This window comes from Antechinus flavipes, chromosome 4, assembly GCF_016432865.1.
Source record: "Antechinus flavipes isolate AdamAnt ecotype Samford, QLD, Australia chromosome 4, AdamAnt_v2, whole genome shotgun sequence".
NCBI classification, from domain to species: domain Eukaryota; kingdom Metazoa; phylum Chordata; class Mammalia; order Dasyuromorphia; family Dasyuridae; genus Antechinus; species Antechinus flavipes.
The window spans coordinates 184,689,081-184,707,473 of record NC_067401.1 but is presented as its reverse complement, the minus strand read 5'-3'; the positions used below and the strand labels follow the sequence as shown (position 1 = coordinate 184,707,473).

General features: G+C 42.0%; 1 protein-coding gene and 4 non-coding genes across 8 annotated transcripts; 3 read left to right on the top strand and 2 right to left on the bottom strand.

Moving 5' to 3' along the window:
• Positions 1-82: 82 nt before the first annotated feature.
• On the top strand, positions 83-155 carry TRNAK-UUU (transfer RNA lysine (anticodon UUU)). Its single transcript has one exon. It is a non-coding gene; the product is annotated as a tRNA-Lys (tRNA).
• A 465-nt stretch (positions 156-620) lies between these two features.
• TRNAQ-CUG (transfer RNA glutamine (anticodon CUG)) lies at positions 621-692 on the top strand. The gene has a single exon. It is a non-coding gene; the product is annotated as a tRNA-Gln (tRNA).
• A 3,779-nt stretch (positions 693-4,471) lies between these two features.
• On the bottom strand, positions 4,472-4,553 carry TRNAL-UAG (transfer RNA leucine (anticodon UAG)). Its single transcript has one exon. It is a non-coding gene; the product is annotated as a tRNA-Leu (tRNA).
• Positions 4,554-4,760: 207 nt separating this feature from the next.
• Positions 4,761-10,093, bottom strand: HES7 (hes family bHLH transcription factor 7). 4 transcript variants are annotated; one of them, XM_051995744.1, is made up of 4 exons: positions 8,582-10,093; positions 8,180-8,275; positions 7,462-7,549; positions 4,761-6,729 (listed from the first exon to the last, which is right to left on the bottom strand). In XM_051995744.1, the coding sequence occupies exons 1-4, from the start codon at positions 8,681-8,683 to the stop codon at positions 6,275-6,277; spliced, it is 741 nt and encodes a 246-aa protein (XP_051851704.1). In that variant the 5' UTR covers positions 8,684-10,093; the 3' UTR covers positions 4,761-6,274. The 4 variants fall into 4 exon arrangements, with proteins under 4 accessions (XP_051851704.1, XP_051851706.1, XP_051851703.1 ...); XM_051995746.1 differs by having other exon boundaries at positions 9,416-10,082; XM_051995743.1 differs by having other exon boundaries at positions 7,453-7,549; positions 8,582-10,076.
• Positions 5,555-5,641, top strand: TRNAR-UCU (transfer RNA arginine (anticodon UCU)). The gene is given in 2 exon segments: positions 5,555-5,591; positions 5,606-5,641. It is a non-coding gene; the product is annotated as a tRNA-Arg (tRNA).
• Positions 10,094-18,393: the final 8,300 nt, after the last annotated feature.

Here is an 18,393-nt window from a genome sequence, read left to right as displayed (position 1 = left end):
GCCTCCCTTTCCCTATTGCCTTGAACAGACAGGTCGACGGAAACATAGCCTCTAGTATGCTTCAGGGGAAGCACCACCTAGGGCCCGGATAGCTCAGTCGGTAGAGCATCAGACTTTTAATCTGAGGGTCCAGGGTTCAAGTCCCTGTTCGGGCGGTTTTTTTTTTTTTTTAATAGTACTTGTTTTAAATTTAACTTAAATTGGCCTGTGTTTTCTTTTTTTTTTTTATTGCTTCATATATAAAATGATAAAAAATTAAAATCCCAAGGTTAATAATTTTTTAAATGTATATGTGCTTTCTTTTTTCCAATCATCAATAAGCATTCATTTTCTCTTCTCCCCTCTTATCCCTCAGGAAAAACATAGAAATCAAAACTTCTGTATGGATTAAGAGCATAGTCGAGTAAACCATAGTTTGTGGACATATTTTCAAAGCAATATATTTCTTTTTAGCGATATTTGAAGAGCATTTTGTCGTTAAGAGGAAATTCTGAAATAGAAAAGAAAGTAGAGAATGGGAAATAGGGGATGAAGAGACACAACAGAAAAGGAAGAAATGGGGGCAAGACAAAAGCCAAAGTAACTATAAAAGGCATCCAGGAAAGCACGTCCCAAAAAGTGGTTCCATGGTGTAATGGTTAGCACTCTGGACTCTGAATCCAGCGATCCGAGTTCAAATCTCGGTGGAACCTATTTTTTTTTTTTTCATTTGCACTAAGTTTCGGTTTTAATATCAGACAAAAATTCATATAAAAAAGATTTTTTTCCCCACCACATCCCAATTTTCTAAAAAAAACCATTTATTTTTAAACTAAAGTCTTTCAATTCAATTGAACTGAAATAAAAATGCCTAGAAGGAACTTGTAGTATTTTGAAATTTGATAATTGAGTAATTGGGAGGAATATGAAGCCTAAAATTTGGTTTGGGAACTCTTTTTAATTTGAGAAATTTGGAATCCATTATCCTTGCATGCAGTAATTTGTTACAAACAAGTAATATATACACACATTATAGATATAGATGGATGGATAGATATAGATAGATACTATATATACCATAGATATATAGATAAATACTATATATGCAGGACCCTAAGGAAATAAATACAATGAAATAATTCCTACTCTCAGTGAGTTTACAGTCTAACTCTGAGACAAGTACATATATAAGTACTTTTAGAATAAATAAAGTAGTTAATTTTAAAGAGAAAATTTTCAGGAAATGTAATAGGAGAGGATTGAGCCAATCTTAAAGGAAGATAGTGATTCGATGAGGCAGTGGGATGTGAGCCCACTTCAGGAAAGGAGGAAACCAATACACAAAGAAATTCTTGGGCCTGTCATAGAGCCCTGGAAAATAAATGATACGCAAGAACATTGGGAAAATAGGCTGAGAACAGATTGGGATGCAAAATGGAAGAGTTTAGATTTGCTCTTGCTTGGAGAGGTAAGAGAAAGCTTTTGAAGATTATTGATTGAATAAGGAAGTAATATGATCAGATTTTCACATAGTACCTGATCTGGGCTCACTTTTCCAATTTCTACTATAATTCCTAATCTGAGTTCCCCAAAGAATAGCTGCCACCGCTAGTCCTGGAAGTAGCCATGTGGTGTTCTGTAATTTTTAAGCCACCATCAGTGTGTTCCTCTAACACTCTTTTGGTAGGATAAATTAGTTTTTAATAAGAAGATGATATGTAACTTTCCTCCCAAAGCCTAGGCAACACATGTAGCAATGATAACAGAATGCATTGGTAGTCTTTTCTCCTTTCATAGAGTTCTTTTAAAAATTCCCCTTAGATTTAGTTCTCTGCAGTGTGGAGATGAAATATGATCTTGTGAATTCTGAAAAGTCCAAAGAGCCATGAGAGGACTATTGATGAGAATCTGTAACAGAGTTTGCAGCTGCAGAAGAGTAAACCCTGGTGAAAATGATGTTTCCTTTGCTTGTAGAACACACTGACCTAACTTCTGAGTCAGTTCTTCACTAGGATGGCTTATGAAAGATACTTCTTAAGGATAGAAAGTATCCTTACTTATCCTTTTTTTTTTTTTTTTTTAAGCTGCTACTACCTCTACTGTGGATTTCAGTTAGGATCATGGTGTGGCCATCCTATTTTAGTTACTTATTCACTTAATAATACAACAGTGTCGATTTCCCCTGATGGAGTAAATAAACGAGCTGATGGCTATGACCACTACCACTCTTTAAACCCAGTGCCTTATAGCATTTCTTTGTCCAAACTCAAAAGTGAGCATCTTTTCATCTTTTAGTTCAATCAGTTCACATCAATTACCTTTTACAAAGGGATACATACTAAGAAGATATAACAAAAACCAGAAGTTACAAAAACAAAACAACATCTCTCCAAATCAGACTCCTTACCTTATCACAAGATCACTAAAGAGAAGTGTCTTAGTCTTACAGTAGTTGGAACAGAAGACTTGCCCAAAGAAGGATATGCTTATCGGTCCTTTCTAACACTACACATTGTCCACATTGTCCGTGGGAAGGTAAGAAAGATCATTATACTGGTATGTTACATATATTTATATAAGATTACATATAATTATACATATTTATATAATGCTTGAAGGAGAGAAGTTATCTCTAATTTCCTGGCCCTACAAGATCATTTCTTCTAAGAGTCCTCATCAAGTTAGTTTTCAGCAAATGAAATCTTCATGGGAATCCTTTGCTCCTTTGCTCAGCTTGGGCTGACTCCTTTTGGAATTTGATGTCTAGGCTTGGGGATAAGGGGGTCAGTCTCCTCCTATACTGTGAAGAGCAGATCTCTGGCCTGCTTCTATGAGCCTTTATCATCCTAGTTGTTAGCACTTTGGATGGCTTTGATGGATCTCTCAATCTTCCAGTCATCCAGGTATTCCCATTTCAGAATATTCATTCATATAATGTCAGAAAAAAATAACAAAAATAGAGAAGTCATATAAAGTGATTGGGAAAGACTTCTTATAGAAAGCAAGATTTTAGCTGGGAATTGGATGAAGTCACAGAACATAATTGATAGAAGTTAAGAGCATTCCAAATTTGGGTTATAATTTTTGTTCAATAAAATCAGTTGCAGTCAATCAATAAGCATCTGGAAATGTTTTAGTGTCTTAGTGCCTTTATTATGTTAATTATCTCCTATGTATCTTGTATACTTTGTCTACTTTTGTTTACTGATATTAAGTGCCTGCTATGTGCCAACATATGACAATCAAGGTGATAAGTTTGATTCATAGCAGGACTTCATGACCAAAAACAATTCTGGGATTTTTCTGTGGCTAAGATCATCCAGAGGTTGATCCCAAAAGATTGATTTTATGCTAACTTCAGGACATAGCTAGAAAAAGTTTCTCCTAATATCTTGACAGTACGTATGGCATCCCTGTGAAATCCAAATTTGACACAAAGCTTAGATAAATAAAATTTACTTTGGATGACAAAAGAGTTGGGATTCCCCAATTCTTGTTGAGGACAAAATCAGTCAAATAAAATTTAAGAAAAATGGATATCAAAAATCTTACAACTGGGCTTAAAACATTTTTTTTAAAGTAGAAAATATGGGGTTAGACTTCAGGTTGTCTGAAAAATAGTTGGGGTTTTAATGAACAACTAGATAATCATCCATAGAATATAACAACCCAAAAAATTAAGATGACATTAAGAGTAAAAAGGGCTATAGGCTCTTTCAGGAATAATGAATCCCCATTTGTACCCTGCCCTTAATGTGAAAGCCATATTTTGTTCTGAGCTTACATTTACAGTAATAATGTGGCATAATACATATAGAGGAAGAAGACTATATGAGAACTGATTGAAAGAATTAGAAATATCTAGCCAATAGGAGGCATATTAATATGTAATAATTGTCTTCAAGTGTTTGAAGAAGACTCTTATGTAAAAGGGATTAGATTTACTCTGCTGGGCCCTAACAGGCACACAGAGGTCAGAAGTTAAAATGAAGCAAATTTAGAGTTTGCTGTTTAAAAAAAACATTTCCCACACTGAAGACGTATTTCTTTTTCTCTAAATTTTGTATAAAATGTGTCCTGTATTTTCATGCCATTCTGCTCGAAACCTCAAAGCCTTTACTACCCCATGCGCTTCATTGCAAGATCCCTTGATAAAGCCGAGGGCTGTCATAGTAGCCTGTAATGTTCTCTTCTCTAAAGTATAATGTTCTCCGGGAGCAGGTTTCTCGGGGGGCTTCTGGAGGCATAATAAATAAATAAATAAATAATAAATAATAGGTGTGTAATTTGTGGAAAATCTCGTAAGAATCTTGTGTCTATTAAAATCATGTGCCTCAAGCAACGTGATCCTGGAATGCAGAACCTGGAGCCATGAAGTTCTAAAAATAATGTGACTCCCCAATAGTTCTCCACTGCAAAGTAAAGGATGCATGCGAAATTAAATTCTGGAACAATGTACACAAGCAAAATGCTTCAAATAGCAAAGAAACTCTGGCAGCGGTGGGATTCGAACCCACGCCTCCGAGGAGACTGGAGCCTAAATCCAGCGCCTTAGACCGCTCGGCCACGCTACCTTTGCATGCGAAGGATCTTCTTGCTGACTTCCTAGAGATATGTCAGGAGAGTTGTACCAGTAAGAGTTAGTGCACTTAGATTGTCTTTTCTTTGATGTTCTATAAGTAATCCGAGGCACAAATGTGATTAAAAAAAAAAAAAAAAAAAAGGGATAAACTGGATCGGAAGCAAAGAAGGAAAAAAAAAAGACAGATACTTTCAAGAAATTTCATATTAAATCAATTTATTGGGGGGGAGGGGAGAGGCGGGACGCAAATCGATAAAATGGGAGAAGAGGTTATATCGCACACAGCGCTGAGCTACAGTGGAGGAAGAAGACAGAGACAGGCATCGCCCTAGCATGCCTACTGCGGCGAAGATAGGACTGGGGAACTGGGAGAGGGCGAGATAGCTTCCCGCGCCAACGTCTTCCGTCGGTATCCGCGACCGACCAACTGACAGATCACGGGGATTCGAAATACACGCAGACTCGCTCACAGACACACGTACCCACGCACAGACAAACAGACGTGCGCAGACAAACGCACACACAACATTACGCACGGACATGCGCAGATACGCATACATCTCACGCACAGACATACGTAGACACATGCACACGGGCGCATACTTCACCCACACCAACACGGAGACACACAGCCTACATCTACATCGAGACACGCACCACATACATAGTGGGACAGACCCACTACCTACACCGACACAGACACGCACGGATAGAAACACCATAAACACTTTACATACCACCCACCCGCACAATCTATTATACAGACCCCTCCTATACACACATCTTCACACAAAAAACACTACACACATACACACACACACTCCCATCTCTCAGATTGCCGGTCCGTTCTCTCACAACAGTCGGACTTTGCTCCGCCCCACCCTTTCTCCAAAGTCTTTTTTTTCGAAGTCATTTCTTTCCCCCTCTTGCTCATTATCACCTAGGCGGCGATGGTAGCGGCTGTAGGGCGAGAGCTGGCAAGGCCCAGCAGGTGGCTCTGTGGCGCAATGGATAGCGCATTGGACTTCTAGTGACGAGAGAGTAATTCAAAGGTTGTGGGTTCGAATCCCACCAGAGTCGCTTTGTTTTTTCCCCCTTGGCCTAAACTGACTAGGCGAGTAAGGAACCCAGAGGCCTGTTAAAATATTCTCTCAGTTCCTCCTGTCTTCTCCGCTCTCTTCCCACCTGTTTTCTCCATCTCCGAGATTGTCGGTGCAGCTACATCTTTCTGCTTACTTACCTGCTTTTCAACACCGGGAGTGGAGTACGGGGGAGAGAGGGGAAAGGACGCCGAGAGAAAGGGATCGCCACTTTATTCCATGAACTAGGGATACCGGGGATGCGGGGGCCGGGCTGTCGGAGAAGGGACAGGAAAGACTCAACCTTGGCGACTTGGAAGGTTTGATGGGGAGGAGAAGGACGGGGAGAAGAGGAATGAGGGAAAAATATATATTTATATAGATACTATATATAAACAAGAATCTCAACACGACCAAAGAACCCATTATTCCTACCTCTCCCCACCCTGCGCCCTCTCCCCAGACAGCTCGTCTTCCCGCTCCCGGACGCCTGGGTCCAGAGCCCCTCCCCCGCCCTTCAAAACGGAGTCTTTTCTCTCCCTCTCTCGTCCCACCCTCCCTACCACCTTTCCGAGCCCCTCTACTTCCAGCTCCCCTCTTTGATCCCCATTACCCTACCCCCTCCCCAAAAAGCTCAGGGCCAAGGTCTCCAGAAGGCGGGCGGGGCAGGCGGGGACTTGCCCCCCGGCAGTGCCCCCTCTTGTCTCTGAGGAGGCCGCAGTCCTGTGTGGGGCGCCCGTGCGCCCAGGTTCCTTGGCCAGGTTGTGCTGAGTGTCGGGGACCAGGCGGAGCGGGGGCTGGTGGGGTGCAGGAGAGGATGGTGGTGAGCAGGGGTAGGCATCGAGCCTGACGGCAGGGCGGCGGGGTCCAGCGTGGGGCGAGGGGGCGGGCAGCGGGGCTCCCCGGAGCCGGCCTCAGGCTGGCTCTGCTTGGGTCGGAGGTAGCTGTGGAGGGTGGAGAGGAGCTGGGCTCGGGCTGCCGGGCTGGCTTCGTGGACGTATCCTGCCAGGCGGAGGAGACACTCGCGGAAACCGGACAGGTAGCAGCTGGTCAGCGCCTCTGAGTCCTGGGTGGGAGATCGGGGGGCACCTGGAGCCAGGGACGGAGGGAGCAAGGGAGAAGGGGAATCAGGGCAGGGAGGTAGCGCAAGCATAGTGGGAAAGACAGGGTTGGGGGACGTGTAGTGACGTGAGAATGGGAGGCAAAAGAGGAGCAAAGAGATATGGGATTGGGTAAAACGAGGCCGACGCCAGCACAGAGACGTAGTGGTACATGATGGAGGGCGCATAGAGCCAAATGGGAGGAGGGAGGAGGAGCATGCAGATGGAGGAGCATGAGGGTACATGGAAATAGATGGAAGTGCATGTGAACAGAGGGGTGCCCGGAAACCAGACAATAAGAGAACCCGGGGCACAGAGGAAGGCAGGAGGGGTGGGTAAGATGAGGTTGGAGAGATCGACACAAATGAGTATGGGACAAGGGAATGAGGCATAGAGCGATAGGGAAGAGGAGACAGAGAAGGAGGCGTAGGATCAAGGAGAGGAAGAAACCAGAACAGAGGAGGGCACCAGGACACCAGCAGATCGATGATAGAGGGCGAGATCCAGAGACAGACACACACACTTGTGTTATCTTCACGAAATGCATCTTGAGCGGGACATACCACCTTCCCACCCTTTGGTCCTTACTTTCCCCTCTACGTTCTCCTGTCTCCACTCACCCTCAGCTCCCATCCCCGGTTTCCTTTCCTCTTTTCTGCATCTTCCCTCTCTGCCCTCTCCGCCCGCGCAACCCCGGCCCTTCGTGTTGTACCCGTTGTACCCGGGGGCTCGGCCCGGCTCCGGTCCCTCAAGTAGCCTACAGCGAATTCCAGGATTTCAGCCTTTTCCACCTTCGGGTTCCGGAGGTTCTAGAGGCAGTATGGAGCAAGGGGAGAGAGACAAGGAGGGGAAAGAGAGGGGGGAAAGTGGGAGGGGGAAGGAAAAAACGGGGCCCAGGAACGGGGATTCATTCCACCCGGGCGATCTTCACTGCAGCAGAGCAGCGGGGGCGGGAGGAGGAGGAAGGGAGGGAAGGGACTCGCAAAGCGGGCGGGGGACCGGGAGAAGTTCGGAGACTGGGATTCCGAAACAAGACGGGGATCTTAAGGTCCTTGGAGACGGATTTTTCAGGGGCAGGGCTGGAGGAACGGATTAAGTGGATTCCTTGAAGGAAGGAAGGGAAAAGAGCAATGCCGGGACTGTAGGGCCTGGTAATAGGACTGCAGAGCAAACTGGGAATTGGGGGGGACACAAATGGGGATTCCTTGAGGGACTGAGAGAATGGACTCCTGGGTTCCCAGATCATCTTGAAAGCTGGGAGACCAGACCTTTAGGTCTTTTGAAGTCTCGGGTATTAAGACTCAAGATCGAACACACGAAACCTTAAAGGTCCTCGAGGCCAGGACTAGGAAGGTCCCTGAGAATCTTGGATTTGGGGGGCCGGATGCCTGGGTCCCTAAGGAGTTAGGAGCTGAGGACGAGAAGGCGACTTCACTAACCTGGTCCCGAGTCCTCTCCAGCAACAGTAGCCTAAGCTCCTCTAGGCTCCGATTGATACGATCCCGGCGCCGCTTTTCCACTAGTGGTTTTAGCATCTGTAGGAGGGAAAGGGGGAGGCCGGACCGAGCCATACCCGAGACTCAATCACAGACCTGCTGTCCCAACTGCCCGCTCCGAAACTCCTCCAGGCCTAGCGGCCCTCCCACTTTTCAAAATAACTAGTCCCAGTATTGTACCCCTAGACTCTCTATTCCCTATCCACCCGCCTCTCCCAAAGTCTCTCCCATTACGAGTTTAGGACTCAGAAGTCCGTTCCCATTCCCCCACTTCAGTTATCTGTGCTTTCACCTCACTCTACTTTCTCCACCTTTCCTTCTCTCTCTTCCCCACCCCCGTCTAACCTTATTTTTGAACTTCCTTTCTATATTTTCATCTTCATGCTTTAAGCTTCCTCTTTTTTCTTCCCTTTTCTTTCCTTTTTTCTTTTCTGTCTCTTCCCGCATCGTCCCCCCCAATCTATTTCTGATTCTATTTTTTAAAGTTTTTTTCCCCTTCCATCTCTGTTTTTCAACGAGTCTCTCCGTCTCCCTGTTCCTCTCTCTGTCTTTCCTTAATATGGTGCTGTTTTTCTTCCTCTTTCTCTCTCCTTTTCTTTTACTCTGTACATGTTTATCAGACGCAATCACGCATTCTGTGCACACTTTTTGTCCCTCTAATTTTCCTCCTAATTTATTGCCTTTAGCAGGACTCTCCTACCTCTTCTCTAGCCTTTTCATCTCTCCTAGGTGTCCTTCTCTTCGATCTTTTAATACTTATTCCTAGTTTCCCTTCTTTTATCCAAAGCCCTCTTCTTATATAAGCTTTCTACCACCATCTCTCTCCTTAGCCACCATCCTTTTCTCTCCTCCCTATCTATTCTCTGCCTTTGATTCTTTTCCTCATTCTCCCCACACCCCAGTTCTATGGCTTTCCCTTGTATTCCTATCTTGTTGCCTTTTCTATTTCCCTCTGCTCCTTCTTTCCTCTCTTTGTTCTCTGCATCCTTCTTCCTCTTTTCTACCTCCATTACTTGACTCCAGTATCTACAACCATGACCACCTTGCCTTTTCTTTTGGCCCCTTCTGACCTCTCTCCCCAAAAGTTTTCCCAAAGTAGGAAACTTTTCCTCTGTCTTTCCTTCATTTGTTTTTCTCAAGGTTCGGATGTCTCCTCTTCTTCCTCCTTCTCTCTCTTACCTTGGGATTATCCCTGTTCTCTGCTCGATCCCTAGTCACCATCTCGAATCTGCACCTTGGAATGGAGCTGGTCAGTACCCACCCAGCCCTTTATATCAAGACTGAGGGTCCCTGGAAACCGCCTCCCTCCAGTACCGCCTCCAAGACTCATCCTTCTTCCCCCTCCTCCCCGCCCATTCCACAGCCACCAACCAGCATAAGAATCCCCCAGACTAAAGACACGAGGCTACCGGAAACAGGAGGTGTGAAGGAGAGGCAAACGGAGCTGAAAAAGGAAAGGCAGCTTATTGGGGAATGGTGTTTCCTCAAGAAAATTTATAAGGGTAGAGGAGAGTTAGAATTAGAATTAGAAGAATCTTGGTTTCACAAATAGGTATCAGGGTAGAGTTATGATTGCAGTGAAGAAATGATATTAGCAAGTGCCATTATTATCTCATCCTTGGTTGGAGTTCAGAGAGAAAACACATCTCAGTCCTGCTATTACTCTTTTCTGTTTAATCTTAGTGGTGCTCAGGGGAGAGGCAGCTTACTGTAGTGGCTAGAGAACCCCACAACGGTACCTTCAAGTCTCCTCTTCCATGTAGTCCCACCATTAGCCATTCTCCAAGGTCATACATTACAGAGAAAGTTCTCCTGGTAAAACTACCCTTGAAGTCAGAAAATCTTGCCCATACTATGTGAATCCTGAATGGAAACAACTGGATTTTGCTCTAATTTGGTATAGGGAAATTCTTAACTGGAACCTCTCAATATTCATATGTATGCATATTAAGATAATTCACAGTATTATTACACTTCACATTTTTATAGCAATAGCATTCCAATAATCCTCTGAAGCAGGCAATTCAAGTATTCTTAAATTCATTTGAAGATGAGAGATGCATGTATAAGCAGTAAGTGCCACTTTCCCATGGTCTTCTATCAGTGCCCGGGAATACAAGTAGCCACACTGATCCTGAAACACAAAATGAAACCTTCCTTTTCCTATGTCCTTCTCCTGGTACCTGTTCCCTGATTTTGGAAAAAGTTTATCCTTTCCCAACTTCCCTTCGTTTAATATTTTTCTCTAAATCTTTTGCTTAAAACTCACATTTAATATTGTGTTTTATAGTTTATAGATTAGATGTCTCCAAATTACAGCTTCCCAGTCCCATTCCTCAAAAATACTAGTCCCTAGTCTTCCCATTGGCAAACCAACCTCCTCACTTACATAAAAGATTTTCATAGGACAGATAAGTGTTCTTGGACCCAGCTGGGTGGATGGAGACCACTTTGGGCATAGGGTTGGAGAAGCAGTGCTTATATCTTTATTTTCTGATAGTATATAGTATCCATAGTACCTCATAGTTCCATGAGAGCAGAAACTTATCTAAAACTGAATCTGTCTTACCTTGTCTTATGCTTAATAAATGCAGATTGAATTGTATTCCTCTAAGATATCAGGAGGGGACTGCCTTGCTCTGTCCCCTTTCAATACACACATACCACAAAAGGTAAGAATAGGAATAATAGCAACTAAGGTTACTATATATCAGACCCTTTACTAAGGACTTGACAATTACTATTTTTCATTCAATCCTCACAACAATCCTGATAAAACCTGACAAACCTGTTATTGTTGTTCCCACATTGCAGATGAGGAAACTGAGGTAAACAGAGGTTAAGTGAATTGCCCTAGCATCACATAACTAGCAAGTGTTTGAGGCCTTGAACTTGGCTTTCCTGGCTCTGTACCAGGGACTTTGTCCACTGCATCAGATAGGAATACAAGACAATACATACAGATTGTCAGAACTATGGAAGATCTGAGAGTTTATCTCATTCAGTCTGATAATTTTATACACAAAAAAAAACTGGGGCTCCCCTAAAGAGGCAGTGACTTAGCCACATAATTTGTAAGTGGCAAAACCAGGAAGTCAAACCTAAGTTTTTTGAATGCCATTTCAACGATCTTTCTTACCTTTATCCAAAAATGATAAAATTTTATTCTCTCATGGAAAGATAAAAAGAGAAGCAGAGACAAAGATAGACACAAATACAGAAATGTAAGAAGAAAGCTAGTTTTTCCTAGATCCATTCTAGTGCTCTGGTAGACTCCATAGCCTTGTAAATTATGCAAAAAGCATAAATTTGGTCTCTTGAAAACATCCCAGTTAGTATAATCAGAGCGAGGTGCCCTTAGGATTACAGGATCAGACTCCCCAGTGAGGCCAAATGGAACTGCACAGATGTTGAAAGGGAACATGGCTGAAGCCTAAGGCTTCTGCCCACACACCCCCACCCCCCTGGGAATTTGGGTCAGGTTTGTGGTTTCCTTTTCACCAGGGCCTAGTAGAGGAGAGAAAGGCTGTTCACAACCAGGTGTGGACCCAACCCCTGGCCATATGGGGTGGCTTTAATGATCCAGAGCAGCCTGGGTTGGGAGCAGGGGGCCAGGAAAGGGATCCTCCCCTCTCTCCCACCACACTTCATCATCACTTCATTCCCAGAATGAAGCCTCTCTCTCTGCAGGCTAGGTTCTACTTCTGACCTAGCTACTGGGATCAGGTTCCTCCCAAAAGGGATGGAATCAAAACTTGCCAGCACCCATCTTCACTTCAATTCTACCCCTAACTTTGATATATTAATAACCCCAAAACTGTATATCCTGTGAATAGTTTATTTTGTATACATTTATTTGCATGTTGTCTTCCCCACTAGATTATAAACTGATCAAGTGCAGGACTGTCTTTTGCTTCTTTTTATGCCCCCAGCACTTAGCACTGTGCCTAACTTATAGTAGGTACTTAATAAGTGTTTATTAAATGAATGAATATTCAATGAATGAAACATCTCTAAAACCTTTAGTCCTTCGGTCTCCTGGGAAACTTATGTCCTGGACACAGGCCTAGCCTTTGGATCCCCTCCAACCTAAGTGTCACTGGAGCAACTTTGGAATCATTTATGTAAACAGCAGATAGACACTCAGTTCATTGGTAGGCAACTGGCTTCTACCCTAAAAGAGAGCTAGCTCTGATTCCTGTCCAGTGTATCATTTTTTTTTTAAATTAGAAGTGTTTTAAAAAATCTTATTTTTCAATGAAAGCCAGACTTTTCTCAAGTCTCTCGGAAAGGGAAAAAAGAATACAAGTTGCTGTAATAGATAGTATACCAAACCTGGAGTCTGGAAATTCTGGTTAAAATCCCACCTCAAACACTTGTGAGCTATGTGACCTTAGGAAAATCATTATACTCATTGAATCTTAAGAGTCCCCATTTGTTAGCTATGGATTTGGTAGTAGCAACCAAATTTACAGGGTTGTTGTGAGATAATAAATGTAATCTTAAGGCCCTAAAATAAATATTAAAAAAAAAACCCATCAACTATTATCATTAACCTCTTCCTCAAGTTTTGTCCTTGGCTCTTTTTTTCTTTCATCTCTTTTCCTTCCTTTTCCTATGCGAATCTCAGTTCTCCACTTTTTCCACCTTCATCCCATGCCCTCCTCAGGTCTAAGAAAATTCCTTGTCCTCTGATCCCCAGCAAGAGGGCAACTAGGTGGGGAAGAGGAGGGGTGAAGCAAGAAGGTAACTAGAAGAGTGGGCAGCTGATTGTTCACGGGGCAGTTAGAGAGGAACTTTACTTAGAAAGCTGCAGGCTCTTCATTATTGCTTTTTTTAAGGGATTTTTCTTCTTAATCTCTTATTTCCTCTCTTCTCTATCTCTCAACTGTGTCTGCATTTTTGCCTCGGTCCCCATTTCTTCTCTCTGTTCTGGGTATTTCTCTGTCTCCCTTCTTTCTCCTTTCTCTGTTTTCTCTCCAGGTATCTATCTCCCAGCCTCTCTCTTCCAGGCTCTCAGCCTTTAGCTTTCCTGGGAAGGCTGTTAATATACAGAAGTTACCAACACCTTCCCTACCCCCGCTTTCCAGGGCTCTTTGATCTTGCACGCGCCTGGCCCTCAGGCCCACGGGCCAGATGTAGCAGCCACTTGTGAGAGCACAGCATGCATGCCTGTGGGGAAGAAGGAAAAGTTAGGAGCATTTGCAGCAGAAACCCCCTGGCCAAAGAGGGTTTCTCTTTGTATCTCCCTCAGCTTGTTTCTCTTTTTGTCTCTGTGACTGTGTCTCTCTTTTTTTTTTTTTTCTATGTGCTTCTCTCTTTCACATACACTGCCTTCTATGCCACTGCTGTTCTCCAAACTCCTCTCTTTCCATGCCATGAGAACAGTTTATTTGGTTAATAAGGTGTGAAGCAGGAGGTCCTTGACTGAAGGGTGATGGGGAGAGAGTGGAGAGGGAGGTCACCAAATGGGGGACAAACAAATGGGACAAACTAGTTGGAGAGAAAGGAGAAATAGAATGAGAGAAAGGGAAGGAGACCAATAGTACAAAAATAGAAACAGAAAAATGAAAACTGGGTTAGGCAAGAGGAGCCATAAGGCTTTATTGAGGTTTTCTGGAAAGGAACTCATAGATCGAGGTCACAGAGAACCAAACAAGAGCTGAACCTGGATCCTGACTCTAGAGGAGGTCTAACTTAGTAGCTCCAGGCTCCTGGCTCTGGATTCTGAACATTGGGACTGCTTTTGGTATCCATTTCCCTTTGGTCTCCTTGCAAGGATAAGATCACAAAAGTTCACTGTCTTGGGGTTGTGGTAGGTAGGGATTGACTAATGGGATCACACACCCTGAGAATGCCCATTTACAGATGGGGATTGCTGTTTCAAAAGGCTTGCATGCAAACCACTCTGGGCATATCCCCAGGTTCTCTGGTTCCTAGATACCTGGTGAGTGTCTTTGACTACTGGGGGAGAAGGAGGGGAAATAGCAGGGGAGGGCTGTGCTCGTGTCCTCCACGCGTAGGGCTCTGTGGGTCGGAAACAAAGCACAGCTGGTCAGGTGTCACTGATTTCCCCTCTCTCTAGCTGTGCAGTAACTTTAATTCCCAGGCCTAGTTGCTCCTCCTGCTTCTGCTCTTCAAAAGAAGAGAGATAAAAGGTTGGAAGGACCTACTTTTCTCTGTCCTTAGAGCCCTGGTTTCTCTTGAAAGTCTTGGGAGCTAGGAGGATGAAGGTGAGAAGTAGGAGATGGGAACCTATAGATTTAGTGCCACATCATTAAATACTAGAAAACGCTGAGTAAGTACTCCCTGTTACCTGGGAATGATCTCCCTATATCTCTTTCTCTATGGTTTTCCATCTTCTCTCTCTACAATCTCTCCTCTAAACTTTCTGTAGTAGTCTTTTCCCATGGAATATCATAGGACTGAGAAGTCTAAAACAGGACAGAACAAGGAGTTGAAAGAAATGGTCTTATCCACAGGAGCCAGAGGACTGAGATGTGAATAATTCACATCTCTCTATACTAATCTCATTATCTCTCATACCACATTAAATGAATGGAGATTCTTAAAGGACATAAAGGTGACTTTTCTTGTAGTCAAGCAATGTCAGCTAGTACGTGGCTCTATGAAGATATTTTGGGGCACATAAAAATATGATCACAAGGTCAGTAATGAGGGCAGAGAAGAATCTAGCAGAGATCTGGTAGTTCTCCCTCCTCCCCCTTAATTTCCCTTCCCCAACTGTAATCCTATATAATGCTCTAGTGTGGTCACAGTTTTGGACCTGCCTTCTTTGGTCCTCCATCCTATCTCATATAGCTAAGGGCCTGAAAGTTTAGAGGTAGAGGATGGGAGTTTAGTGTTTGGGTGCCTTAGATTTAAGAACTTGCAGGGGACAGGGAAGAGCTGGGAGAGGAGGGCAAACTCACTGGAACCCAAGGAAGTTCTGAAAACAGGGGAGGGGAACTAGTGCTTAATAGCCATGTCCCTTTGAAGAAGGGTTTCCCACTGTCTGAATGAGATCAAAGTCAAGGAGATAGTAACACTACTGTAGTATAGGAGGTAGGAAATCAGAATCTGGAATAATGTAAGTAATGATCTGGAATTAGGACAAGGGATTCTTTGGAAACCTTATAATTCGAGATGTAAGGCAAAAATGTAGGCCCTAAAAGGACAATTAGACTGAGAGTTAACATCATGATTAATTTCAAAGTTTGCATAGCATTTACAAATATTTTATTTTATCCTCACCAGAATCCTGCATTGTAAAGTACTGTTATTTTCTCTATTTTACACATAAGGAAACTGGGGCAGACTGCCTCTGTTTCTTCATCTATGAGGACTGGTTAAATTCAAACTTAGGTCTTCCTAACCAAAGGTCCAGTAATCTATCAATTTCTCCATCTAAATGACTTAAGATAAAGGTAAATTTTCCAAATTTTCAAAAGAGGGAATAGGATGTTATTTGAAAACTAAAAGTCCTAAAAGTTTGGTGTTGAATCTTGGCAAAATTTTGCAATATTGTTAAAGTTTACAAGCACATAGAAACAGAAGCAATCATAACTAAAAGTTAGCTTAATTAAAAAACAATGTTAGATTAGTTTGCTTTCTTCTCCCCCTCCAGGTTTAATAAAGTGGTAGATCAGGTTTTATCTTTTAAAATTATCTATTAATGTTAGCAGCTTGGCAAAAAGCTCATATATTTGAAAATCTAATTTCTTCTGATACATGAGTGAAGAATCTTTCTCAACCCTTCAGTTCACAAAGACAAAGCAAGAAATCTTTTTGAAGAATACTACTCCAATTTTGCACTTATCTGGCATGGATGTGATTATAATCAAAACATTATGAAGGGCATGTCAAGAAGTTGCTAGAATTAATGGAAAATTATAGATAAATCTTGTTATTGGGTTTTGGTTTTTGTATTTTTTTTTTAATTGCTCCACTTTACTCAATAGTTATTTACTCACCAGATATCTTGCTTGCCCCATAAATCCCTTCATTCCTTACCACATCACACCTCTTTCTAAATCCTGAACTATAATCAGATCAACTTTAATCATGGAAATGGTTTGTCATTTTATCCCCTAAGAATCCAGCTATTACCCCCTGTAAATCCACCCTCACTTCCAAATAGCAATCTCTATCTACTGTTCTCTTAATTAAACTCCTTGAGGTCAGAGATTGTTTTTGATTTTGTATTTATATTCCCAGTGTTTAGCACATGGTAAGCACTTAATAAAAATAATTAATTTAGCTCTCTCCTGCTACCTTTAAAGACCAGCTGGAACATTAATGGGTCAGGTTACAATTAGGAAGATTCAGATTGGATTTCCATTCAAAGCATATATATAGTGATATGCCTCAGGGATCTGTCCTTGGTCCTATGTTGTTCAATAATTTTAATACAAATTTGTGGCAGCTATGAAGCTAACACTTTTAATGACAGAATTCGTATCCAAAATTATCTTGATAGCCTAATTTAAATTAAATGAAGTCAGACCACTCAGCAGAATTATAAATTACAGGACACTTGTCCATTTGCATCAATAAAGGGAGTTTCCTCAATGAGAGGTCTCCAAAGAAAACACAAGCCTAGTCCCTCCTCACTCAAATAGTAAAACTTGGATTCAAAAAAATCAGCTACATATAGGAACAGGAGCCATGGAAAAGATTGGGGTGGAAGACTGTGAAAATCTGAGTCAATATTGTGCTGTAACAGACAAAAAAGCCAATGCAATTTTATATAGCATCAAGGCATGTCTTCTAGAGCCAAGAAATAATCCCACTTCACACTGCCTTAGTCAGGCCATATTTAAATTGTGTTCAATTCTAGGGGTCACATTTTAGGAATGAAAAAAATCAGTATGGCAATACAAGATTTGATTGAAAAGATAATGTTGGGGGAAATGATAGCTGTCTTTATAAATCTGAAGGTCCTTCATGAGGTAGAAGGCTTAGATTTGTTCGGTTTAACCAGGAAGGATCATCCATAAATTAGGTAGGTAAAGTTCCTAAAAATTACAACTGTGATTACAGAGTGAAAGGGGCTTTCTTAATCCTTCAAAATATTTCCACTGAAAAACTTCAAATTGAAGCTGGATAATTACTTTTAAACTTTGTAGATGGATTTCTGTTCTCTTCTAGATTGAAGTAGATAGATTTAAAATTCTTCCCAACTCTGATATTCTAAAGTTCTGCAAAAGTATGGGTTGAGGAACTAGGAGAACAGTTTTCTCCCCTGTAAAATTAATGAGCTGTATGAAAATAATTATAGCTCCTCTATTTTTTTTGGGGGGGGGAGAATGGAAAAGAGGGAATAAAGGAGTGTTCATCACTAGGGAATGGGCCAACAAATTATGATATGAATATAAAGGAATATATACTATTTTGACTTTTTTTTTAAATGAGAAGGGATGGTTTCAGATAAACCTAGGAAGGAACAGATGCAGATGAAGTGAGCAGAAACAGATCATTACATGCAATAAAAAAAATTGTAAAGACAAACAACTTTGAAAGACTTAAGAACTCTAATCAATGTAACCATCAACCATGATTCCTGAGGTCTGAGGCTGAAATATGTATCCATTTCTTGTGGGAGAGATGATGAACCTAGGGTTCAGAATGAGATATATTTTTGGTCAAGGACAATTCAGGAATTTGCTTTGCTTTACTATGCATATTTGTTACAAGTCCCCCTCCCCCAATTTTTTTTTTCTTTGTCCAAGATCACGAATTTTGGAGAGAGGGAAAACAAAGTTTTGTCAGTTGAAAAAAAAAATTAAAAAAAAAAAATACACTGGATTTGGATTCAGAAGACCTGGGTTCAAGTCTTTGTTACTTATTACCTGTGTAACTTGGGCAAATCACTGAACCTCGTTCCTCAGTTCTTTCTCTATGCCAGACTAGATGGTTCTGGTATCCTTTCCAGCACTAAATGAATGATCCTTCTGGCAGAGAGGTAAGGGACTATGGAAGCAAAATATTGCATTTATTTAGTGATTCCATAGGTTGATTTTAATAACTTTTTTTCCCCTTGTTACAAGGGAAGGTTTAATGCTGGGAGAGATAATCAATTGCTATCTGGAAATGACTGTGATGTAAAAAAACAAAAAGCATCAATAAAACCATTATTTTTGAAAAGTTGGACTCAA

Coding starts and splice junctions, on each gene's coding strand:
- HES7 (XM_051995743.1), bottom strand. CDS start 8,683: ATGCGGGAAGAGACAGAAAAGAAAAAAGGAAAGAAAAGGGAAGAAAAA. Junction 8,276..8,581: donor AAAGGAAGTTCAAAAATAAG/GTTAGACGGGGG, acceptor TCCCTCCTACAG/ATGCTAAAACCACTAGTGGA. Junction 7,550..8,179: donor TGGAGAGGACTCGGGACCAG/GTTAGTGAAGTC, acceptor TACTGCCTCTAG/AACCTCCGGAACCCGAAGGT.